Source organism: Salmo trutta, chromosome 33 (assembly GCF_901001165.1).
Source record: "Salmo trutta chromosome 33, fSalTru1.1, whole genome shotgun sequence".
In the NCBI taxonomy this organism is placed as follows: Eukaryota; Metazoa; Chordata; class Actinopteri; order Salmoniformes; family Salmonidae; genus Salmo; species Salmo trutta.
Genome location: NC_042989.1, coordinates 28286399 through 28313649, shown reverse-complemented (window position 1 = coordinate 28313649; position 27251 = coordinate 28286399). Strand labels below are relative to the sequence as shown.

Below are 27251 nucleotides of genomic sequence, written 5' to 3'. Positions count from 1 at the left end.
GGTATGAGCTGGCATACCGGATGTGTTGGAGGTGTACCAGCGGTATGAGCTGGCATACCGGATGTGTTGGAGGTGTACCAGCGGTATGAGCTGGCATACCGGATGTGTTGGAGGTGTACCAGCGGTATGAGCTGGCATATCGGATGTGTTGGAGGTGTACCAGCGGTATGAGCTGGCATATCGGATGTGTTGGAGGTGTACCAGCGGTATGAGCTGGCATATCGGATGTGTTGGAGGTGTACCAGCGGTATGAGCTGGCATATCGGATGTGTTGGAGGTGTACCAGCGGTATGAGCTGGCATATCGGATGTGTTGGAGGTGTACCAGCGGTATGAGCTGGCATATCGGATGTGTTGGAGGTGTACCAGCGGTATGAGCTGGCATATCGGATGTGTTGGAGGTGTACCAGCGGTATGAGCTGGCATATCGGATGTGTTGGAGGTGTACCAGCGGTATGAGCTGGCATATCGGATGTGTTGGAGGTGTACCAGCGGTATGAGCTGGCATATCGGTGAGCTCCTGTCACACATCAATGTCCTTCCTTATTTTCTCTTTGTCTTAAAGGTTCAAAACGGCCTCTATCATGTTAAAAATAATGACTGATGTCATTGATGTGAGGCTGATGCATGTTTTCATGTTCATTTGATGGAGGATTTATGCCCACCAGTCTAATTTGAGTGTTTGAACTTTAACGCGGCCGCATGGGATTTGTTGGGATTATAGTCTGGTGCGGTTTCGTTGCATCCAATTACAGGTAACGCAACGAGCCTCTTGTGGATTTGACAGCTCTAACGCAGTTCCACCTCCGACATCTCCAAAACAACGCTATGCGGCTGCCAATCTGATTGAATCTAGCCCTTAAGACTCTAGATCCTCTCGCCATCACAGGGGATACTTAGATTATGGCTAATGTCAAAGAAGGCACTACAAAATGTAATCCTCCTTACATTTAAAGAAACAATACCATGGAAAGTCACATTGATCTTCAGCATGAGACGTCAGTCTGTTTCGATAAAGAAGTACAGATAAAGTGATTTACTGTGTAGTGGTGAATTCATTCATGTCTAAAACACAACACACATGGCCACTGCCTGGTAGAACAGCATGACTGTGTGAAGGTTCACTATCTGTGTTTGGGGAAAGTGACCTCAACCACAAGGGGGAAATAAACGTATGTAGCACTTTGTGTTAACAGTCGGTAAACTACATGCATCCAACACAAAAAGTCTGAATGATGTCCTGAGGGACTATTGGAACAAACATTATAGGTGCATCCTGGCCGTGACCCCACACTCCAAGGGTGTCTCCCGGAGAGTTGGGATATGCAAAAAACACATGTCCAATTCACACACAAGTATTAATACACACTTGTACATGTATGACGTTAGAACAAATATAAGCACCCACCAAAGGATTTATTATTATTAATTGTGTAGCTACCAGATACTAGCAATGATGGAGATATATAAAGGGTTAAAGTCATGATCCTTAGGCTGCGTCAAGTTTCTTCCTCTTGACTGAGAATATAGGGCTTTCTTTTGAGATGTCATACATGAGTGTTGCCTGTGAGATGAAGTTGCCCTCAGACACTGATCTGAGGCCAGTTCCTCCTAATGGTTAGGGTTGTGGAGGGTTGGCTGGTCCTAGATCAGTGTTTACGGGGGTAACTTCTACCTGAAGCTGTTGACTGACAGACACAAGGGGCGTGTCTGCATCAGAGCTGTCCTTCACTCACAGGCTGCTGTCCTGATTGGCCGGCTCGCTGCACTTCCTGCGTCGGGGGGAAGTGGAGGCCAGCTTAGTGGGGGAGGGGGAGGCGGTGAAGGAGGAGTCACTGCATCCCCCCTCAGACACCCCTGAGGACAGCGAGGAGAGCTGGGGGACGGGAGGTGCCCTCTTCCTGCCCAGAAACACCCCCCCCTCAAACCCTGCCTTCCTCCTCACCTCAGACCTAGCCTCAGCCCCAGATCCAAGCCCCGCCCACTCCTCCTCCTCTGATTGGACCCTTCGACGAACGTCTCCACCAGGGCTCTCAGGCAGTTGCCGTGGCGATTCTGTAATACCCTCAGCTGCATCAGCATCTGTGACCACAGCAACGTTAGCAACAACATTAGCGTAAGCGGCGTTAGTGGTTCGGCTAGCCCAGAGCTCCATGGCAGAGCCCCTCCTCTCCACCTCCTCTCCCCCAGCCTCACACAGCGACCGGGTTCTGGCTTCTGTACCTGGGCATGCCCCCTGTCCTGGAGCCTGTTCAGGGCTCTCTAGCAGGCCTTTCCCTAGGGAGAAGTTCTGGAAGTCTTTGTAGTTGTGGAAGGACTCTGTGCGCCGGGCTCGGGCCAGCAGTGGGCTCGCTCTGTAGGGTCGCAGAGCTCCGTAGGTGGCCGTCTCTGGAATGGGCTCCTGGGCCTGCAGCTGGAGGCTGGAGAGAGAAAGACAACGGGGGTCAGAGAAATAGATATAGACAGCATGAAAAAGACACAGTAGACAGACAAACGTGCACAACATAAAGAGGCAGACTCAGGGGTGTAGAGACTGACCTGGAGCAGGACTCTCGGAGACGGCTGGGCTGCAGCACCGAGGGGGCCGGGCTGATGTTGGGCGTGGCACAGCGGGAAGTGCTGAGGTCACACTGGTCCAATAGCTGAAGCAGCTCCTCTTCTGTTGGCCCACCCACCTCTGTCAATCAAACACATTATAATTGATCAGTGTCAAACTACATGTGAAAACAGTGTCAATGACTAATCAAATCAAATGTTATCTGTCAAATGCAGAGAGAAAAATATAGAAAAATAATAATACGAGGAATAAATACACAATGAGTAGCGATATCTTCACTATATACATGGGGTACAGGTACTGAGTCGATGTGCAGGGGTACGAGGTAATTGAGGTAGGGGTAAAGTGACTAGGCAACAGGATAGATAATAAACAGACTACAAGCCATGGATATGTACAATGCCCTCAGATGCATAATGTTCCTATACAAATGATTTGTTATCTTTTCACACAGACACACACCTTTCCACTACACACACACACAATCCTTACCATCTTTCTTCTTCTCCTCTCCCTTGTTGGCAGTGTCCATAGCAGTGGTGAGGTCCCACATCTGAATGCTGCCATTGCCATGGCCCGTGAACAGGTACCTCCTGGGTCTAGAACCCATCCTGCTAGAACCCTCACACTCCCTAACCGTGAAACACGAGATGGTGGTCCCATCCACTGCCGCCACCTCACAGATCCTTGTGGGGACAAGCAGGACAGACCACATCAGACTGGAATAGACCGGAACTGACTGCATTCAGACCAGAACAGAGCAGCCACAGTTCCGGTAGCTCAGTGTGTTGGAGCCATAGTAATAGTAAATGAATTACAATACCATAGTAATAGTAAATGAATTACAATACCATAGTAATAGTAAATTAATTACAATTCCATAGTAATAGTAAATGAATTACAATACCATAGTAATAGTAAATGAATTACAATACCATAGTAATAGTAAATGAATTACAATACCATAGTAATAGTAAATGAATTACAATACCATAGTAATAGTAAATGAATTACAATACCATAGTAATAGTAAATGAATTACAATACCATAGTAATAGTAAATGAATTACAATACCATAGTTATAGTAAATGAATAGTCATTTCATAGGATTTCTATGGTTGGAGCGTAGTGCTAGTAATACCTAGGTTATAGGTTGTATGTCTACTTGGACCACATTTGGTGAATTTAAGTGTTTACTGTGAGCTGGATGAAAGTGCTAAATGATCATGTTTATCAGACAAGGCTAGACATCATGATATGTGTGTATAACTGATGTGTAATACCTTTTCCCAGTGGAGGAGAGGCGAACAAACAGCTTGTTGGTGATGGGGATGACCTTCTGAATAAACACCTGCTGGTCGTCTCTCTCCCCAAATGGACCTGAGGGGAGACCACACCACCCTGGATACTGGGCTCTAGACCCATCCTGGATACTGGGCTCTAGACCCACCCTGGATACTGGGCTCTAGACCCACCCTGGATCCTGGGCTCTAGACCCACCCTGGATCCTGGGCTCTAGACCCACCCTGGATCCTGGGCTCTAGACCCACCCTGGATCCTGGGCTCTAGACCCACCCTGGATCCTGGGCTCTAGACCCACCCTGGATCCTGGGCTCTAGACCCACCCTGGATCCTGGGCTCTAGACCCACCCTGGATACTGGTCTCTAGACCCACCCTGGATACTGGTCTCTAGACCCACCCTGGATACTGGTCTCTAGACCCACCCTGGATACTGGTCTCTAGACCCACCCTGGATACTGGGCTCTAGACCCACCCTGGATACTGGGCTCTAGACCCACCCTGGATACTGGGCTCTAGATCCACCCTGGATACTGGCCTCTAGACCCACCCTGGATCCTGGGCTCTAGACCCACCCTGGATACTGGGCTCTAGACCCATCCTGGATACTGGGCTCTAGATCCACCCTGGATACTGGTCTCTAGACCCACCCTGGATACTGGGCTCTAGACCCACCCTGGATACTGGGCTCTAGACCCACCCTGGATACTGGGCTCTAGACCCACCCTGGATACTGGGCTCTAGATTTACTTTAACAATTGTCCATCCACCCCTTCCATTTACCATATCTATTCCCTTTCTCCTTCCCTCCCTCTCCCCCTCTCTCACCAATGTCGTTGCCAGATGAGTAGCTGCCGTGGCTCTCAGTCTCCTCCAATGAGAGGATCTTAAAGGAGGCAAGGGGGGTGGAGCCAGGCTGCGTGGAGATCATGCCTCGGAACCGCGTCACTGTCCACGTACGCACATGGTTGTTGTCCGCACACACTGAAAGGAGACAAAACACACAGCCACGGACAGACAGATGAGAGACACACAATGTATATGAAACACAGTCAGACCCACTCTGGAGCCAGACCCACCCTGGAGCCAGACCCACCCTGGAGCCAGACCCACCCTGGAGCCAGACCAATCCTGGAGCCAGACCCACCCTGGAGCCAGACCCACCCTGGAGCCAAACCCACCCTGGAGCCAGACCAATCCTGGAGCCAGACCCACCCTGGAGCCAGACCCACCCTGGAGCCAGACCCACCCTGGATACATACAGACATATCATTATCATCATCATCACTGTTATTTTCTTATCCCGCTTCCATAATAACTAGTGCTGAGCGATTAACTGAAATGTTGGTAATTTGACCGATGTCGGTTCAATTATTTGAATTTCATTTCGTTCTTTTTTTCTTCTTCTGTGAGCTCAATGTGCACATTGCGCTGCAGTTTCTTTAGAGATAAATCAGATCGTGCCCGAACTGTGCAATGTAGTAGGAAGTTGTAGTTTCCAACAGGCCAATATTCTACATAGTTTAGCGTTGAAAATGTGATAATCAACTACAATGACCATAATCCATTGCGCGCCTACGTGTCCGGTCTGTGTTTATTTTACGCCTGCAACGGAAGAGAGAAGGATGCGAGATCAAAAGGGGATACATAGAGAGCAGTTGCTTCACCAGGTATTTTTACCTGAAAACACTGTACATGATCTAAGTGCATCCCACTGCTGTCTTTCCTCTTTATTATTGGCTGTAAATTATTTCTTTTTAAATATACTGAACAAAAATAGTAATGCAACATGCAACCCTATCAACAGCATCCCACTGATGTCTTTCTTCTGAAGCTAAGCAGGGTTGGTCCTGGTCAGTCCCTGGATGGGAGACCAGATGCTGCTGGATGTGGTGTTGGAGGGCCAGTAGGAGGCACTCTTTCCTCTGGTCTAAAAAATATCCCAATTCCCCAGGACAGTGATTGTGGACATCGCCTTGTGTAGGGTGCTATCTTTTGGATGGGATGTTAAACGGGTGTCCTGACTCTCTGTGGTCACTAAAGATCCCATGGCACTTATCATAAAAGTAGGGGTGTTAACCCCGGATGTCCCGGCTAAATTCCCAATCTGGCCCTCATACCTCCATGGCCACCTAATCACCCCCAGCTTCCAATTGGCTCTTTCATCCCTGTAACTATTCCCCAGGTCGTTGCTATAAATGAGAATTTGTTCTCAGTCAACTTACCTTGTAAAATAGATAAATAAAATAGCAGTCATAAAAGTATGCCTTATTTACTTTGAAGAACTACTAAAATAGTGATTTTGATTGGCAGCATCTCTATAGAGATGAGGAGTTTGAATTAAATAATAAAGTCATCAAATAAAACAAATGTAATATACACCACTGAAATATTTGATTAAAGTAATGGGAATATATTATGGTTAATAAGTGTACACAGTCATGGGCAGTCACTACTACCATGGGACTTTTATTCATTGTTGTTACAGCATTCAACCCACATAATGCATAGTGCATTTAATTATGTTTTACATTTTTTTTATCTAAACCGAATCGAAAATCGTGATTATTTTTGTAATAATTGAACCAAAACCGAACAGACCTCAAAAAGAGGACCTCAAAAACAGACCTACATTTAAAAAAAAAAAAATTGTAATCACTCAGCACTAATAACTCGGCTCAAATATATCACAATATTTCCCTTGTCCCTTCTTACCTGAGACAAGGTGTTTCTCAGAGAGCATGATCTTGGTGACAGGGGAGCGGTGGACAGTAAATGTCTGGAAGAGCTGAGGTCCAGAGCCTACTGTCTCAGGGTGTTGGACTATGACCCTCACTGCTCCAGAACTGGTCCCATACGCTATCTCTATCCAGTTACCACTCACACCTAGAGAGAGAAGAGAGAGAGAGAGGCAGAGAGAAACATAATATTTTTTTATAAACTCCCATACAAAACATTAAGAACACCAGCTCTTTCCATGACAGACTTACCAGGTGAAAGTTATGATCCCTTATTGATGTCACTTGTTAAATCCACTTCAATCAGTGTACATGAAGGGAAGGAGACAGGTTAAAGAAGGATTTTTAAGGCTTGAGACATGGATTGTGTATGTGTGCCATTCTTAGGGTAAATGGGTAAGACAAAAGATTTTGTTGCCTTTGAATGGGGTATGGTAGTAGGTGCCAGGCACACCGGTTTTTCAAGAACTGCAACTCTGCTGAGTTTTTCACACTCAACAGTTTCCTATGTGAATAAAGAATGGTTCACCACCTAAATTACATCCAGCCAACTTGACACAACTGTGGGAAGCATTGGAGTCAACATGGGCCAGCATCCCTGTGTAACGCTTTGGACATCTTGTACAGTCCATGCCCTGACAAATTGAGGCTGTTTTAAAGGAAAAAGGGGGGGGGGGGGTGCAACTCAATATTAAGAATGTGTTCCTAATGTTTGGTTTACTCAGTGTACACCAGCTTCAAACAGCAGAAAATACAATATTTTTGGTTATGAAAAATATATTTCACAGTGGTTTAGATGGTACAATGATTCTCTTCCCAATGACTGGTTGTTTTGTCACAAACTGAAATTAGGCAAAATATTATTAATTTCAGCAACCAGGAAATGGCGATTTCAGCATAGTGCACCTTTAAAACAGTTACAGAGTTTAATGGCTGTGATAGGAGAAAACTGAGGATGGATCGATCAACAACGTAGTTACTCCACAAAACTAACCTAAATGACAGGGGGAAAAGAAGGAAGCCTGTACAAAAAAAGATCTAAAACATGTATCCTGTTTGCAATAAGGCACTAAAGTAATATTGCAAAAAATGTGGCAAAGAAATTCACTTTGTCGTGAATACTTTCCGAATGCACTGTATTTTTAAGCATGGTGGTGGCTGCATCAAGTTATGGGTATGCTTGATATCGGCAAGGACTATGGAGTTTTTTAGGATAAAAAGAAACGGATTAGAGCTAAGCACAGGTAATATCCTAGAGGAACACATGGTTTAGTCTGCTTTCCAAAAGACATTGGGAGACAAATTCACCTTTCAGCGGGACAATTACACAAGGCCAAATATACACTGGAGTTGCTTACCAAGACGACTTTGAATGTTCCTACGTGGCCTAGTTACACTTTTGACCTAAAGAGGCTTGAAAATCTATGGCAAGACTTGAAAATAGCTGTCTAACAATGATCAACAACCAACTTGACAGAGCTTGAAGAATTAAAAAAATTATAAATGTGCAAATATTGTACAATCCAGGTGTGCAAAGCTCTTAGAGTCTTACCCAGAAACTCACAGCTGTAATCGCTGCCCAAGGTCATTCTAACGTATTGACTCAGGGGTGTGAATAGTTATGTAAATTATACTGAACAAAAATATAAACGCAACAATTTCACTGAGTTACAGTTCATATAAGGAAATCAGTCAATTGAAATAAATTCATTAGTCCCTAACCTATGGATTTCACATGACTGGGCACAGCCATGGGTGGGTCTGGGAGGGCATAGGCCCACCCACTTGGGAGCCAGGCTCACCCACTGGGGAGCCAGGCCCAGCCAATCAGAATGAGTTTTTCCCCACAAAAGGGATTTATTACAGACAGAAATACTCCTCAGTTTCATCAGCTGTCCGGGTGGCTGGCCTCAGACGATCCCACAGGTGAAGAAGCCAGATGTGGAGGTCCTGGGCTAGCGTGGTTACACGTGGTCTGCGGTTGTGAGGCCAGTTGGACGTACTGACAAATTCTCTAAAGCGATGTTAGAGGCAGCTTATGGTAGAGAAATTAACATTCATTTCTCTGGCAACAGCTCTGGTGGACATTCCTGTAGTCAGCATGCCAATTGCACGCTCCTTCAAAACTTGACACTTTTGAGTAGCCTTTTATTGTCATGTATAATGATCATGCTGTTTAATCAGCTTCTTGATATGCCACACTTGTCAGGTGGATGGATTATCTTGGCAAAGGAGAAATGCACACTAACATGGATGTAAACAAATGTGTGTACATTTGAGAGAAATAAGCTTTTTGTGCATTTGAAACATTTCATACATTTTATTTCAGCTCATAAAACATGGGACCAACACTTTACATGTTGCATGTATATTTTTGCTCAGTATAGATTTCTGTATTTAATTTTTCTATAAATTTGCTCGTGGTGGCAAAACACCCTTTTAAGAGACTTTATGTTGGTGTTTCTTTTATTTTGGCGGTTACCTGTTTGTGCTTGTGATCAAAAATTAACCCACAGTTATTTTTTGGAAACTATTGATCTTCTGTGGCTAAATTATGCTATTTGGTGTATTAATCTGTCCCTGGCTAAAACGGCTTGTTATGGACTTGGGGCTCATGTACGGCGCACTTGAACTCGCCCTACTGTCCGAGTGCTTAGTTTACAGAAAAATAACACCTCAAATGCATATGCACACAAACTGATCCACCGAATTAACCTAATCATCACACCAAGGAGATCTAGAATCCAAGTTCTTAAATACTTCTTCAGGATTAGTGGGTCCCCTGCGGGACAGTTGAGCTAACGTAGGCTAATGTGATTAGTATGAGGTTGTAAGTAACAAGAACATTTCCCAGGACATAGACATATCTGATATTGGCAGAAAGCTTAAATTCTTGTTAATCTAACTGCACTGTCCAATTTACAGTAGCTATTACAGTGAAATAATACCATGCTATTGTTTGAGGAGAGTACACAGTTTTGAACATGAAAAGTTATTAATAAACAAATTAGGCACATTTGGGCAGTCTTGACACAACATTTTTAATAGAAATGCAATGGTTCATTGGATCAGTCTAAAACGTTGCACATACACTGCTGCCAAATAGTGGCCAAAATCTAAATTGCACCTGGGCTGGAATAATACATTATGGCCTTTCTCTTGCATTTCAAAGATGGTGGTACAAAGAAAATACAAAAAAAGGTTGTTTTTTTCTTTGTATTATCTTGTACCAGATCTAATGTGTTATTTTCTCCTACATTCCTTTCACATTTCCACAAACTTCAAAGTGTTTCCTTTCAAATGGTACCAAGAATATGCATATCCTTGCTTCTGGGCCTGAGCTACAGGCAGTTAGATTTGGGTATGTCATTTTTGGCGAAAATTGGAGAAAAAAAAAAGGGGCCGATCCTTAAGAGAACTCCACGGACGCCCTGTTGCGCAGTGGAACCCAGACCGATATGTGACCACTTAGTTACTGTGCTGTCCTTTCTGCACCAAGATTCGAAGGATGCTCAAATCAATTAAAATAACCCTCATCAATATCTGTTTCCTACGCCTAATAGTCCTACTTATCACTAGGACAGCAGATATCCTAGCGGTTAAGAACGTTGGACCAGTACGTGAAAAACCTGTTAATGTTCCCTAGATCGAGGCACTTAACCCTAATTGTTCCTGTAAGTCGATCCGGATAAGAGCGTCCGCTAAATGACAAATGTAAAATCACTTATTATTATTACAAATAGAAGATTATCACTTCTCACAATGGTGCTTGTTTAGTAAAGTTAAATCAGAGCTGAATCAATGTCTCGCAAGATCACAATGATTCATTAGTATTTTACATAACAGAACTGAATATAATGGCATACAGTGCCTTGGGAAAGTATTCAGACCCCTTGACTTTTTCCACATTGTTACATTAGTCTTATTCTCAAATGGATGAAATACATATTTTCCTCATCAATCGACAAAACAGGTTTTTAGATTTTTTAGCAAATAAAAAAAAGTAAAGAAAAAAGAAATACCTTATTTACATAAGTATTCAGAACCTTTGGTATGAGACTCAAAATAGAGCTCAGGTGCATCCTGTTTCTATTGATCATCCTTGAGATGTTTCTACAACTTGATTGGAGTCCACCTGTGGTAAATACAATTGATTGGACATGATTTGGAAAGGCACACACCTGTCTATGTAAAGTCCCATGGTTGAAAGTGCATGTCAGAGCAAAAACCAAACCATGAGATCGAAGGAAATGTCCATAGAGCTCCGAGACAGGATTGTGTCTAAGCACAGATCTGAGGGAGGGTACCAAAAAATGTCTGCAGCATTGAAGGTCCCCAAAAAACACAGTGGCCTCAATCATTTTAATTGGAAGAAGTTTGGAACCACCAAGACTCTGCCTAGAGCTGGTCACCCGGCCAAACTGAGCAATCGGGGGAAAGGGCCTTGGTCAGGGAGATGACCATGAACCTGATGGTCACTAAGAGAGCTCCAGAGTTTCTCTGTGGAGATGGGAGAGCCTTCCAGAAAGACAACCATCTCTGCAGCACTCCACCAATCAGGCCTTTATGGTAGAGTGGCTAGATGGAAGCCACTCCTCACTAAAAGGCACGACAGCCCGCTTGGAGTTTGCCAAAAGGCACTTAAAGGACTCTCAGACCATGAGAAACAATATTCGGAGCAATGTACAAAGAGATCCTTGATGAAAACCTGCTCCAGAGCGCTCAGGACCTCAGACTGGGGCAAAGGTTCACCTTCCAACAGGACAACGAACCTAAGCACACAGCCAAGACAACGCAGGAGTGGCTTCGGGACAAGTCTGACTGTTCTTGAGTGGCCCAGCCAGAGCCCAGACTTGAACCCAATCGAACATCTCTGGGGAGAACTGAAAATAGCTGTGCAGCGATGCTACCCATCCAACCTGACAGAATTTGAGAGCATCTGCAGAGAAGAATGGGAGAAACTCCCCAAATACAGGTGTGCCAAGCTTGTAGGGTCATACCCAAGAAGACTCAAGGCTGTCATCGCTGACAAAGGTGCTTCAACAAAGTACTGAGTAAAGGGTCTGAATACTTATGTAAATGTGATATTTCCGTTTTTATTAGAAAAAATGTCTAAAAACTGGTTTTCCTTTGTCATTATTGGGTATTGTGTTTAGATTGATGAGGGGAAAAAACTATTTAATCAATTTTAGAATACGGTTGTAACGTAAGAAAATGTGGAAAAAGTCAAGGGGTCTGAATACTTTCCAAATGCACTGTAGCATAATATGTTACACCAAAAATACCTCCTCAATTATTTCTAATCTGATGCTGAATAGTCCCCAAAAAATCCTCATGCGGCCAAAACTCAACGACGCATGCCACTAGGCAGGATATATGCACTGACTGAAACAAAATACAAGAAAGGCTAATAGTTTGTTAACACCGTCTGCTTTAATTCACTCACAAAATACTAATTCAAGAAGATCTAAATGCATATTCCCATGAAACTGATTGAGATCAAATTACTGGCATGCAGCTTGGACATTTCACCGGTAAAATGTAAATTACTTTCATTCACGATTAACACTTATGATGGCCTATTTTGAAATTAGAGTTTGAAGTTTAAAAAAAATAGGCAACTGGATGATGGATTTTATATACAGGCCTATTCTACAATGATATTCAACAGGCTACACCTGGCAGTAGGCTACACCTGTCAGTAGCCTACACCTGGCAGTAGGCTACACCTGGCAGTAGACTACACCTGGCAGTAGGCTACACCTGTCAGTAGGCTGCACCTGTCAGTAGGCTACACCTGGCAGTAGGCTACACCTGGCAGTAGGCTACACCTGGCAGTAGACCTTACCTGGCAGTAGGCTACACCTGGCAGTAGGCTACACCAGGCAGTAGGCCACACCTGGCAGTAGGCTACACCTGTCAGTAGGCTGCACCTGTCAGTAGGCTACACCTGTCAGTAGGCTACACCAGGCAGTAGGCCACACCTGGCAGCAGGCTACACCAGGCAGTAGGCCACACCTGTCAGTAGAATACACCTGTCAGTAGGCTACACCTGTCAGTAGGCTACACCAGGCAGTAGGCTATACCTGGCAGTAGGCTACACCTGGCAGTAGGCTACACCAGGCAGTAGGCTATACCTGGCAGTAGGCTACACCTGGCAGTAGGCTATACCTGGCAGTAGGCTACACCTGTCAGTAGGCTACACCAGGCAGTAGGCTACACCTGTCAGTAGTCTACACCTGTCAGTAGGCTACACCTGTCAGTAGGCTACACCAGGCAGTAGGCTATACCTGGCAGTAGGCTACACCTGGCAGTAGGCTATACCTGGCAGTAGGCTACACCAGGCAGTAGGCTATACCTGGCAGTAGGCTACACCTGGCAGTAGTCTATACCTGGCAGTAGGCTACACCTGTCAGTAGGCTACACCAGGCAGTAGACTATACCTGGCAGTAGGCTACACCTATCAGTAGGCTATACCTGGCAGTAGGCTACACCTGTCAGTAGGCTAAACCTGGCAGTAGGCCACACCTGGCAGTAGACTATACCTGGCAGTAGGCTACACCTGGCAGTAGGCTACAAACTTTGAGGAATTATGTCATAAAAAATAATGTTAATGGCGCTCCCTCACCGAAAACAAAGTACTGTTTGTACTTCAACTATTTGCACATTATTACAACACTGTGCATAGAAAGAGAGAGAATACGTTACAAAAGATCATTGCTAAGAAAGGCTGAACTCAAATAATATATTTCAGTCTTTGTTGGTGTGTGTGCATGCATGTACGCATGCGTGTTTGAGAGTGTGTATGTACTCACTGGTCTTGGGTGTGAAGTAGACACTGAGGGCAGTTATGGCATCGTTAGATGGGTCGTGGTACAGTTCTGTCACCAACAGATCATTATCCTTCATCCTCAAAGGAAACTTCTGCATATCTGAGTGAGTGAGTGAGTGAGTGAGTGAGTGAGTGAGTGAGTGAGTGAGTGAGTGGAAACACATATGACACCAAGAAGGGCTGGGGTCAATTCCATTTCAATTCAGGAAGTAAACGAAAAATCCAATTCCACTTCCTAAATGAACTGTGTGTGTGTGTGTGTGTGTGTGTGTTTGTACCTATATAGTAGATGGATCCGTTGTTGCAGCCCAAAAGCAGGAAGGAGCCAGCTGTGTCACAGCTGGTGATGGGAACTACATCTTGCACCTGATGGAGAGAAAAGAAAGGGTTAAACTCTCTCCCTTTCTCATACACACACTGTCAAACACATACATACCCACTTTCAATGACACACAGCCACACACACCCTATGTATTACTACCTGCCAGTGCTGTGTGACGGCGTTCCAGACCCCCACCTTCCCCGTGTGACTGGTGGCCACCAGCTGGTTCCCAATGAAGAACAGATGATCTACTGGTACACCCAGACTAAACACACCTAGAGAGAGAGAGCGAGAGCGAGATAGAGAGAGGAGGGGATAGAGTGAGTCAATAACACACACACACACACACAGACAAACATGTCTCTCTTTCACAGACAATCTCTCAAAACACACCCCCCCCCACCTATCTCATTGCCACTCCCTCCGTCCTGGATGCTCCAGAGGATGATGTTGCTATCGGAGGCGGCTGCCACCATCTTGTCCTTATCGCCATGGGGACCGCCTACCACCTTAAAAACAATACATATGATAGATAACGCAACTTTCAGGACAATCCATTGTGATTATAGCAGTATAACAGTACCTTGGCGTTGAGAGCGATTCTCTCAATGGACCAGTCCAGATAGGGGCTAGAAAACACCTGCTGCCACCCTGACGACTCCTTTATCCTGGAGTGGAGAATACACACGCGTTAGTACACACACACACTCAAGATTTATGAGTATAATCTATCAATAATATCAACTGAGTCGATGGATCCAACTACTAATGCCAGAGTTACCTGTAACAGATGACAAAGTGTGCATAAGCCACTACGATCCAGTTATGATGTCCAGCTACAATCAGCACCTTCCTAGGATCCACCACAGCACCTGGAAACATAACATAGTACTTTCCATAGTACTTGACTAACTGCCTGGACACACACACAATGCTGTACAATGTACAGGTAACTAACTGTACATTGTAACTGTACATTAATACAAAGTATATTGAAAGCAGGTGCTTTCACACAGGTGAAAATATCATCCCATCATGCTTAGAGTCAAGTATAAAAATGCTAGGCAGGTCATTATTTTGGCTACCATGGCTATGCCCCCACAGAATGACAATGTCCCGCACGAGTGGTCACTGAATGTTTGATGAGCATGAAAGTCATGTAAATCATCTGTCACGACGCCTGAGACAGCATTTTCCACCACCTTCAATAAAACACCAAATGATGGAATTTCTCATGGAAGAATGGTGTTGCTTTATTTTGTCAGTTACCTGGTTTGGGTAGGCCGGTGCTGGTACCATTTTCCCCTACTTTTTATGCTAGACATGCGCTGAACATTACCATGATTGCGCAATCGTGCTTACAAATGCAATGTGATTTTTAAAAGTCTGTACATGACCATGTACAATGTATTTGGGTGAGGGTGCCAACAAAATGTCATCAATATAATTCATAGAATAATTCAGCTCTGTGCATACTACACTAAGAGCCCTGTCATGGTCTCTGACCAGCTTAAACCGGCTGTGGCTCTAACACACACTCACACACACACACACACACACACACACACCATCTCAGAACTAGGCTAACTGGGAGCTTTTAACTCTGGTGCTTCTTACCCCCATCCAGACTGTGTCAGCTCATGTTAACTCCAGCTGTAACGCAGCCACACAAACATGCACACACCAAGGTTTCCGTTAGGAAAATGTGGCGGCGGACATTTGCAGGCACCTTTTAAATTTACTGGACATTTGAGAAATTGACCAGACCCATACGCATTGGATGCGTAACCTGATTAGGGTGTCCACCCACAGTGCAAAGAATGATGTAAATCACATTTAGAATATGTCAATTCATATTAACAGAACATGCAAGTCTAGGATGTAATGATATGCGGTCCTTACCTAATTCTGATGTGCACTTTGAACATGTTAGAATAACTATCCACATATGCTTTTTCTCAGCCAACAAGACAAGTAGCAAAATCACTATCTTATGTCAATCTACTATAGTAGAAAAGTTTAGGCTACCTATTCTATTGGTCAGCTTTTTAAAGAAAGAAATAGCCTATTCCAAACAGACCCTGGGACAGTTATAGACGGATCCCAAATTCATACAACCAGTAGGTGTTAGGGGTGTGTACGGGAGGCGAAGTCAGGTGCAGGAAAGCTTTAATTCCAGTCCAAAAATGACAGCACATAACAACATAAACGTGCCAAAAACACGGAACATAACAAAAGTATGGCGCCTGACAAAATCCACATAACAATAAACAATTACACACAAAGACACAGAGGGGAACAGAGGACTAAATACATGCAGTGATTATGGAATGAAAACCAGGTGTGTATGGAACAAGACAAAACAAATGTATATGAGAAATGGAGCGGCGATGGCTAGAAAGCCAGCGACGTCGATCACCGCCCGAACAAGGAGAGGAGCCGACTTCGGTGGAAGTCGTGACAGTACCCCCCTCTTGACGCGCGGCTCCAGCGGTGCGCCGAAACTCCCGCAGCAGTTCGGGGTCCAAAACATCCGCAACCGGGACCCAGCACCTCTCCTCCGGACCGTACCCCTCCCACTCCACGAGGTACTGAAGGCCCCCTGCCCGACGCCTCGAATCCAGGATGGAACGAACGGAGTACGCCGGGGCCCCCTCGATGTCAAGAGGGGGCGGAGGGACCTCCCGCACCTCAGATTCCTGGAGCGGACCAGCCACCACCGGCCTGCGGAGAGACACATGGAACGAGGGGTTAATACGGTAATCAGAGGGAAGCTGTAATCTGTAACACGCCTCGTTCACCCTCCTCAGGACTTTGAAGGGCCCCACAAACCTCGGACCCAGTTTCCGGCAGGGAAGCTGGAGGGGCAGGTTTCGGGTCGAGAGCCAGACCCGGTCCCCCGGTGTGAACACCGGGGTCTCACTGTGGTGAAGGTCCACTCTGGTCTTTTGGCGAAGCTCGGCTGGCTGGAGGTGAACATGGGCGGCCTCCCATGTCTCCTCTGTGCGCCTGAACCAGTCGTCCACCGCAAGAGCCTCGGTCTGACCCTGATGCCATGGCGCCAGAACCGGCTGGTACCCCAATACGCACTGAAAGGGGGAGAGGTTAGTGGAGGAGTGGCAAAGCGAGTTCTGTGCCATCTCGGCCCAGGGGATGAACGCAGCCCACTCCCCCGGCCGGTCCTGGCAATAGGACCGCAGAAACCTGCCCACATCCTGGTTGACTCTATCTACCTGCCCGTTACTCTCAGGTGAAAACCCGAGGTAAGGCTGATCGAGACCCCCAGACGTTCCTTGAACGCCTTCCAGACTCTCGACGTGAACTGGGGACCCCGATGAGACACTATATCCTCAGGAACCCTGTAGTGCCGGAAGACGTGAGTAAACAGGGCTTCCGCAGTCTGTAGGGCCGTAGGAAGACCGGGCAGAGGGAGAAGACGACAGGACTTCGAGAAACGATCCACAACGACCAGGATCGTAGTATTTCCCTGTGAAAGAGGTAGATCAGTTAAAAAATCCACAGACAGGTGTGACCAAGGTCATTGTGGAATGGGTGAAGGGTGTAGCTTACCTCTGGGCAGGTGTCTCGGAGCCTTACACTGGGCACATACCGAGCAGGAGGAAACATAAACCCTCACGTCCTTAGCCAAGGTGGGCCACCAGTACTACCCAGTCAGACAGCGCACTGTCCGACCGATCCCCGGATGACCAGAGGAGGGTGACGTGTGGGCCCAATAGATCAACTGGTCACGGACAACAGACGGAACGGACATACGCCCAACAGGACACTGGAGGGGAGAGGGCTCTGTACGCAACCCCTGCTCAATGTCCGCGTCCAGCTCCCACATGACCGGCACTACCAGGCAAAGAGGCCGGGAGTATGGGAGTCTGATTCATGGGCTGCTCCCCTGTGTCATACAGCCGGGACAGTGCGTCTGCCTTCGTATTCTGGGAACCTGGTCTGTAGGGCAGGGTAAAGAACATGGCCCACCTTGCCTGACGAGGATTCAGTCTCCTCGCTGCCCAGATGTACTCCAGGTTGCGGTGGTCAGTCCAGATGAGGAAAGGGTGTTTAGCCCCCTCAAGCCAATGTCTCCACGCCTTCAACGCTTTGACCACAGCCAACAGCTCCCGGTCCCCCGCATCATAGTTACGCTCCGCTGGGCTGAACTTCTTCGAGAAGAAAGCACAGGGGCGGAGTTTTGGTGGCGTACTCGAGCGCTGTGAGAGCATGGCTCCTATCCCAGCCTCGGACGTGTCCACCTCTACTATGAATGCCAAAGAGGGATCCAGATGGGCCAGCACGGGAGCCGAAGTAAACAGAGCTCTTGGCTGCCCAAAAGCACTGTCCGCCTCAGCCGACCACCGCAACCATATGGGACCCCCCTTCAGCAGTGAGGTAATGGGAGCAGCCACCTGGCCAAAACCCTGGATACATTTCCGGTAGTAATTGGCAAACCCTAAAAATCACTGCACCTCCTTTACCGTGGTGGGAGTCGGCCAATTACGCACGGCTGCAATGCGGTCACTCTCCATCTCCACCCGATGTGGAAATGTGATACCCTAGGAAGGAGACGACCTGCTGAAAGAACAGGCATTTCTCGGCCTTGACGTACAGGTCATGCTCCAACAGTCATCCAAGTGCCCTGCGTACCAAGGACACATTCTCGGCGTGTGTAGCGGAGTATATCAGAATGTCATCGATATACACCACTACCCCCTGCCCGTGCAGGTCCCTGAAAATCTCATCTACAAAGGATTGGAAAACTGATGGAGCATTCATCAACCCGTACGGCATGACTAAGTACTCATAGTGCCCTGAGGTGGTACTAAACGCTGTCTTCCACTCGTCTCCCTCCCGGATACGCACCAGGTTATACGCACTCCTCAGATCCAGTTTCGTGAAGAAGCGCGCCCCATGCATTGACTCAATCGCCGTGGCGATAAGAGGTTGCGGGTAACTGTACCTCACCGTGATTTGATTGAGACCTCTATAGCCAATGCACGGGCGTAGACCTCCATCCTTCGTCTTCACAAAAAAAAAACTTGAGGAGGCGGGTGAAATGGAGGAGCGAATGTACCCCTGACGCAGGGATTCAGAGACATATGTCTCCATAGCCACCGTCTCCGCTTGCGACAGGGGATACACGTGACTCCTGGGAAGCGCAGCGTCTGCCAGGAGATTTATCACACAATCCCCCGTCGATGATGTGGTAATTGAGTGGCCTTCTTTTTACAGAAGGCGAGAGCCAAATCGGCATATTCTGGGGGGGATGCGCATGGTGGAGACCTGGTCTGGACTTTCCACCGCGGTAGCACCAACGGAAACCCCTACACACCTCCCCGAGCACTCTCGCGACCACCCCGTGAGAGCTCTCTGTTGCCAGGAAATAGTGGGGTTATGATGAGCTAACCAGGGAAGGCCTAGTACCATGGGAAACGCAGGACAGTTAATGAGGAACAGACTGATTTTCTCCTTGTGACCCCCCCTGCGTCTCCATGGCCAGGGAGATGGTGGCTTCCCTGATTAGCCCGAACCCTAATGGTCGACTGTCCAGAGCGTGAACCCGGAAAGGTCTAACTACAGGAACAATGGGGATCCATAAACTAAGGGCTAACGCTCTGTCGATAACATTCCCAGCTGTGTCTGAATCGACGAGCGCCTTATGCTGGGAATGCGGGGGGAAATCAGGGAAACAAACAGGTACAAAGAGGTGGTCAACAGAGGACTCTGGATGAGTGTGGTGCAGACTCACCTGGGGTGACGCCAGAGTGCCCTGCCTGCTGCCTCGACTCCCAGAGGAACCGACACGGCACCGACCGGCAGTGTGCCCTCTGCGGCCACAGATGTTGCACGTGATGGCTCCTCCTCCAGTCTCCCTACGCGCAGCCCCTCCCAACTCCATGGGCACCGGAGCGGGGGTGCTGGAAGATGGCACAGACAGAGCCCCCTCTGGACGTCCACGGGTGACCAGCAGGTTATCCAACCGGATGGACAAATCCACCAGTTGGTCAAAGGAGATGGTGGCATCCCTGCAGACCAGCTCACGTCGGACATCCTCGCGCAGGCTGCACCGATAGTGGTCGATGAGGGCCCTGTCGTTCCAGCCTGCTCCGGCGGCCAAGGTCCGGAATTCCAGGGCGAATTCCTGGGCGCTCCTTGTCCCCCGCCGCTCTACCTTCGGGCGGATGGTCGAAGACGGCCCGGAAGCGACGGGTGAACTCCTCGAAGTGGTCCAACGCCGCGTCTCCTTCTCCCCACACGCCGTTTGCCCACTCCAGAGTAGAGGTCGACCGATTATGATTTTCAACGCCGATACCGATACCGATTATTGGAGGGCCAAAAAAAGGCAGATACCGCTTAATTGGCCGATTTGTATTTTTATTTGTAATAATGACAATTACAACAATACTGAATGAAGACTTATTTTAACTTAATATAATACATCAATAAAATCTATTTAGCCTCAAATAAATAATGAAACATGTTCAATTTGGTTTAAATAATGCAAAAACAAAGTGTTGGAGAAGAAAGTAAAAGTGCAATATGTGCCATGTAAGAAAGCTAACGTTTAAGTGCCTTGCTCAGAACATGAGAACATATGAAAGCTGATGGTTCCTTTTAACATGAGTCTTCAATATTCCCAGGTAAGAAGTTTTAGGTTGTAGTTATTATAGGAATTATAGGACTATTTCTCTCTATACGATTTGTATTTCATATACCTTTGACTATTGGATGTTCTTATAGGCACTTTAGTATTGCCAGTGTAACAGTATAGCTTCCGTCCCTCTCCTCACTCCTACCTGGGCTCGAACGAAGAACACATCGACAACAGCCACCCTCGAAGCAGTGTTACCCATGCAGAGCAAGGGGAACAACTACTCCAAGTCTCAGAGCGAGTAACGTTTGAAACGCTATTAGTGCGCTTAATTATAATATAATAAACACACAGAAATACGAGCCTTAGGTCATTAATATGGTCGAATCCTGAAACTATCATCTCGAAAACAAAACATATTTTCTTTCAGTGAAATACGGAACCGTTCCGTATTTATCAGTCTAAATATTCCTGTTACATTGCACAAACTTCAATGTTATGTCATAATTATGTAAAATTCTGGCAAATTAGTTCGCAATGAGCCAGGCGGCCCAAACTGTTGCATATACCGACTCTGCGTGCAATGAACGCAAGAGAAGTGACACAATTTCACCTGGTTAATATTGCCTGCTAACCTGGATTTCTTTTAGCAAAATATGCAGGTTTAAAAATATATACTTGTGTATTGATTTTAAGAAAGACATTGATGTTTATGGTTAGGTACACGTTGGAGCAATGACAGTCCTTTTTCGCGAATGCGCACCACATCGATTATATGCAACGCAGGACAGGCTAGATAAACTAGTAATATCATCAACCATATGTAGTTAACTAGTGATTATGATTGATTGATTGTTTTTTTTATAAGATAAGTTTAATGCTAGCTAGCAACTTACCTTGGCTTCTTACTGCATTTGCGTAACAGGCAGGCTCCTCGTGGAGTGCAATGTAAAGCAGGTGGTTAGAGCGTTGGACTAGTTAACCGACTAGTTAACCGTAAGGTTGCAAGATTGAAACCCCGAGCTGACAAGGTAAAAATCTGTCATTCTGCCCCTGAACAAGGCAGTTAACCCCCATTCCTAGGCCGTCATTGAAAATAAGAATGTGTTCTTAACTGACTTGCCTAGTTAAATAAAGGTGTACATTTTTTTGTATTTTTTTTTTTGAAATTATAACACTTTTTTTTTTTTATAAAATTTTTATTTTTTAAATATCGGTAAATCGGTGTCCAAAAATACCGATTACCGATTGTTATAAAAACTTGAAATCGGCCCTAATTAATCGGCCATTCTGATTAATCGGTCGACCTCTACTCCAGAGCTCTCCCCGAGAGGCATGAGACGAGTTCAGACACTCTCTCCCTTCCCGAGGGAGCTGGGTACACAGTGGCCAGGTAGAGGTCCAGTTGTAACAGGAATCCCTGGCACTGTGCTGCCGTCCCATCATACTCCCTGGGAAGGGAGAGACGCATCCCACTGGGACTGGCTCCGGACGGGACGGGCAGAGGTAACCCCGGTTGCGCTGGTCGAGGCAGATTTCCTGTCTTTCCCAGCGGTCCATAGTCTGGACAACGCGATCCATCATGGCACCAAGATTATGTAACATAGCAGAATGTTCCTGGACGCGCTCCTCGACTCCTCTAACCGGGGTACCTGCTCCTGCTGACTCCATGGTTGGGTGTGTAATTCTGTTAGGGGTGTGTACGGGAGGCGAAGTCAGGTGCAGGAGAGCAGAGTGTAGTAAACAGGCGCACTTTAATTCCGGTCCAAAAATGACAGCACATAACAACATAAACGTGCCAAAAACACGGAACATAACAAAAGTATGGCGCCTGACAAAATCCACATAACAATAAACAATTACACACAAAGACACAGAGGGGAACAGAGGACTAAATACATGCAGTGATTATGGAATGAAAACCAGGTGTGTATGGAACAAGACAAAACAAATGGATATATGAGAAATGGAGCGGCGATGGCTAGAAAGCCGGCGACGTCGATCACCCAACGCCGCCCGAACAAGGAGAGGAGCGGCCGAAGTCGTGACAGTAGGCCTAGGCTCATAAACAAAAAATAACTTCAACTTTAAAAGCAATGAGTCTGATGCAACAGATCAGACCTTTTAGCTTAAAATGTTGATAAACTATTATTTATTGACATTATAAGCGCAGCAATGCACACAAGGCAGGAGGCTACGCGTGAATGTTCGTTCCATAATGCAATTAGCGGGACAACGTGGTTGTCAAAAGGGCACTGCACATGCGAGCGGTTTCATGTGACAGAGATTAAAATATTTGTTAGAAATTTAGAAAGAGGAGATCTAATAGGCTACTTTGAAGCAAGGTAAGACATGCCTCATAATACTCTATTAAAACATTCAGGTTTCAAACAATTAAGTGTATGTTTTCAAAATGCATACTGCCTCCAGCACATTGTAAAGTGGTGTGTGACGCGCTGATGAAGCCTGCCTTCCATTGCCGATTGATGCCGCGTTCAAAACTGGGAACTCGTAAATTTCAGACTCCGAGCGTTCAAGACAACTGAGAAAAAAAAAAAAACTCAGAATGGAAAAAATATTTTTGAACGGTCATCCAACTTGGAATTCCAACTCAAAAACTCTGGCCTCTGTCTAGAGCTCTGACTTTCTGAACTAATTCCAACTAGGAAACTCTGGCCTCTTTCTAGAGCTCTGACTTTCTGAACTAATTTCAACTCGGAAACTCTGGCCTCTTTCTAGAGCTCTGACTTTCTGAACTAATTCCAACTAGGAAACTCTGGCCTCTTTCTAGAGCTCTGACTTTCTGAACTCATTTCAACTCGGAAACTCTGGCCTCTTTCTAGAGCTCTGACTTTCTGAACTCATTTCAACTCGGAAACTCTGGCCTCTTTCTAGAGCTCTGACTTTCTGAACTAATTTTAACTAGGAAACTCTAGGCTCTTTCTAGAGCTCTGACTTTCTGAACTCATTTCAACTTGGAAACTCTGGCCTCTTTCTAGAGCTCTGACTTTCCGAACTGAAGATCACTGACGTCATGATTTGACCTCGTATTTTCCCAGTTGTGTTGAAAGCACCACAATTTACTGCAGCAGCAGCTCTGCGTTGTCTGACAGATTTTCTACTCAAAGGCTCTGCATTTGTATGCTGTACATGTGTGATAAGATAAATAACAAATATACTAATATAGCCAATTTAATTTCATAAAATTATGCAAATGACCTATAGACCAATAAGCATGACTAGTCAAATGTATTTCCATCGACTGGTATTTGCATCAGTGAATAGGCTAAAAAGCATTATTTCGCGGCAATTTTATTTATCGGCTTTTCTAAAAAAAGTTTGGGAGGACAAAAGCCGGCTATTACAGGCTAACGGAAACCCTGGCACACACACACACTGCCCATCTCCTGACCAATGGTAGGACTGAATATTCTGATTGGTCGTTAAACAAGCACACAGTGTTCTAATGAGTCTGGGGAGACGAACAGCCCAGCTCCAGCCCTGCTCCATGCCTCATTACACACACCCTTGTTTTTTAACCCTTAACTGCCTCCCTGCTTACCCAGTCTGCGTGCCACCTCGGCTCCAGGGGGTCCGGGAAGGGAGGGGTGGGGGGGACAGGTTTGGGGGAACCCCCCCTCTGCTCCGCTAGGACCAGGCCGATCCTCAGCGGCAAGGCCAGAGGCTGCAGGGGTAGGACTGGAGTTACGGGCTGGGAGAGCTGTGGGAGAAGCACATTCTTTAATCCACCAATCAACCAACTAACTCATGAAATAATACATCAAATTCTACATTACTAACACATTTTAGAAATGTCAAAAATACCAAAAGTACAAAGACAAAACTAACACTAGAAAGGGCGTCACTAGAGCACTTATATTTCCCTTGTAAACAAACAGAGGAATAGAGTACAATGTCCTGTGATTCACCTGTGCCAGAGGACAGAATTCCAGGTAAGAGGAGTTGTGGGAATACAGTACCTGGAGGGGGAAGGTATCCATGGAACAGAACACTGCCACAGGACGAACGTTCTATTTCCTCACACAGCAGCAACCTCCTCACTGAAGACAGCCACCACAACACAAGAGGCAGATATTCAGAAATACCTCAGAAACCAAACATAATTATGCCACCAAATCAGCACTTCGTGTCAGAAAGTAGTTTTATATTGTATATTTTATATAGGTAGGTATACTGTATCTGATAGCTAATAGGTAAGTGGACAAGGGAAAACTATAAAGTGATTATTATTTTCACAGATTAGCTCAACACATTAAGTGAGAAATATAGCAAATAAATAACTATGTAATACCATAGTAATACTAGTAATACCAGAAAGTAGCATAGTAATTATTCAATTTAGTGCATGGAGGCCATACCTAGTGGCGTTATCCCATAAAACTCAGCTTCATGGCGGAGAATGTTAATGTTTACCCCCCTACGAAGAGAAGAGAACATCAGTCAAGACCTAACCTGGCCCAATATGCTTCCCCATAATGTAGACTATATACACATATTGACCCTGTATGTAAGGAGGGTCAGGTATTCTTACCTTAAGTCTAACTCTTTGGTTCGAAGGAAATTCAAGATGGGCGCAAAGGCTGTTGGGTCCCTGTCAATAAATATCTACAGGACAAGAGGGACATTTAGAAGTCATGGGGTTTTTTAGGGGGGGGGGGTAAATACCATTGGTACAGTTTACATATACAGCAATATCACTGTATAAAAGAGCATAAGAGAGTACATCTGTGGAATGTTTAGTCCCCTGTCCAAAAACCATTGAAACATGTTTGTTTGTGTAATAGAAAGACTCACAGCTCCAGTTTCATCCAGTAGAGATGATATTGTCCCACTCAGCAAACTGAAACACACACAGGCACATACACACAGGCACATACACACACTTAACCTCTTGCTCTAGTTAGCCATAAAAAGCTCATCTCAGCTTTCACTCTGGCTTTCTCTCAACTGTGGGGCAATCCTGTAGTCCTAAAGCTGTTTGATACACTGTACATTATCAATATTGATTCGCTGGGAGATAAACATGAAGTGAACTGGGTAACCTTTCCAGAGCTGTAGCCAGATCACATTTTAGCAGAGATAAAAAGATGTGTAGATTGACCCACCTTGAAAAGAAAGAGTCTGGGATCCACATGAGAGTCTGTCTAGAGGTGCTGAACCTGAGGGAGAAGATCAGACCGACTCAGACATATCATGACAACGCAAAATGAATGAGATTCAATGACAGTGGATTGCATTGTACAATACTATATTTCATGAATTCTCATAGGTTTCACGTGTTTCATCATATTCATCCGAAGAGAGATATCGTACACCGGGGCTTGTGTATCACCACATATTGTATTCCTATGTCCAAGCCAAGGTGGTATCATGTTACAGATCAATACACACATAACTAACACATATGTGACTGGAACACCGTCAATAATTCGGGCAATGTACTGCACATTGTCCAGACATCTCCTAAGATTACGTTTTGCAACAATGTAAACACGCCTTGACAATGCGGCCGCGTGTGTTGCGTGCTTTTCGTGCATTTATCGCAGCCCGAATTCCATGTTATCGTCTGCGACATCATATCAACCTAAAAAGAAACGACCAAGCCGTCTGTCTGTTCGAGTCTGTCAATACTATCCTGCCCTCCCTGAGAGCACATTGAGTTCTTTTAGACTGAATTGATATATTTAAAAGATGGAATACCGTGTCCCACCAACGTTCAGTTGGATAATTTCTCCCATCCCAGATGTTAAATTGTTGCCATTCGCGGCCATGTTTCCACCCCGTCCCGTGCGCGTGGGTCACTCGTAGCCAGCAGAAGCTGTACTGTTTCCAGTATGTTGTAGCAATCTCCAGTTTCCCCACTTCGGCTCCTCGCTCCCCCGCGTCCTTCTAAGCCTCCATAAAATGTTTCACTTCAACGCAGCAACTGCAATTCTCCCTGCATACATAACCTAGCATAAACTACGGCTGTGTGTAACCTTGTGGTAATAGTCAGGCGCGTCTAATTTTGCTGTATTCACCGATATACTCGTTCCTATAGATCCATGTGTGTTTTTAGTGGCGTGTATTTTAGGGTCTGATCCGTTTTCTGTGTCGTGGGGTGACTCGATGCTGTGATCTTCTTCTTAGATCAGGTTTAATGGCGGTTGGCATCCAATATGTTGCATTACCGCCCCCAACTGAACTATAGTATAAATCCATTACACGTTCCAATACATCATGGGAATAGGGCAAACGGGAAAAATGTAATAAAACATATATTTTTAATACCCCTACCAACTAACCCTACACTCATTAAAACCCACCACCTTATTCCACTAATTTAATCTGATCCTACCCCAGGCCAACGACCTGGAAGGACGGGACACCACCAGTCAACACACCCTGTAACTCCTCTGAAGTCAAATCTCGTACACCCAAGTACCTCTCAGCTGCTGCCACAACAACATCTATTTTCTGTGATTTACTTTCCATTTCTGCGGTACAGTTGATAACCATTGCTACAGAATGAACGCTAAGAAGCTAACCTTACTGAAGCATATATAACTCAAAGGCCTATCCCTCTGTGCTGGCACAAATCTACTACTCAGAGGGATCCTCTCAGGATAACTCACCCTTCACCCATCTTCCTCTACTTTCTTCACTGCCTCGGCATACAACACCTGCACTTCCGATCTCCAGCAACATGGGCACCCCTACAGTTGACACAGAACTTTTACCACTGAAACTACACAATCCTTTGTCTCATGCCCTCCTGCACACTTCTCACATCTTGTAAGTCGCTCTGGATAAGAGCGTCTGCTAAATGACTTAAATGTAAATGTAAATGTAATCTCCCTCCTAAACACTGCTGCAACATGACCATAAACGTAACACCTGAAAC

General features: G+C 45.8%; 1 protein-coding gene across 3 annotated transcripts; it reads right to left on the bottom strand.

The window, feature by feature from the left end:
- Positions 1–558: 558 nt before the first annotated feature.
- On the bottom strand, positions 559–26532 carry LOC115172799 (BTB/POZ domain-containing protein KCTD3). Of its 3 annotated transcripts, XM_029730558.1 has the most exons (20): positions 26069–26531; positions 25474–25527; positions 25163–25208; positions 24900–24973; positions 24727–24785; positions 24328–24408; positions 23910–24068; positions 14531–14621; positions 14333–14417; positions 14153–14258; positions 13909–14024; positions 13706–13793; positions 13411–13527; positions 6573–6743; positions 4686–4841; positions 3841–3937; positions 3049–3242; positions 2538–2676; positions 2223–2419; positions 559–2081 (listed from the first exon to the last, which is right to left on the bottom strand). In XM_029730558.1, exons 1-20 carry the CDS (start codon positions 26137–26139, stop codon positions 1732–1734), a joined length of 2451 nt encoding a protein of 816 aa, XP_029586418.1. In that variant the 5' UTR covers positions 26140–26531; the 3' UTR covers positions 559–1731. The 3 variants fall into 3 exon arrangements, with proteins under 3 accessions (XP_029586418.1, XP_029586415.1, XP_029586416.1); XM_029730555.1 differs by having other exon boundaries at positions 559–2419; XM_029730556.1 differs by lacking the exon at positions 13411–13527 and having other exon boundaries at positions 559–2419; positions 26069–26532.
- Positions 26533–27251: the final 719 nt, after the last annotated feature.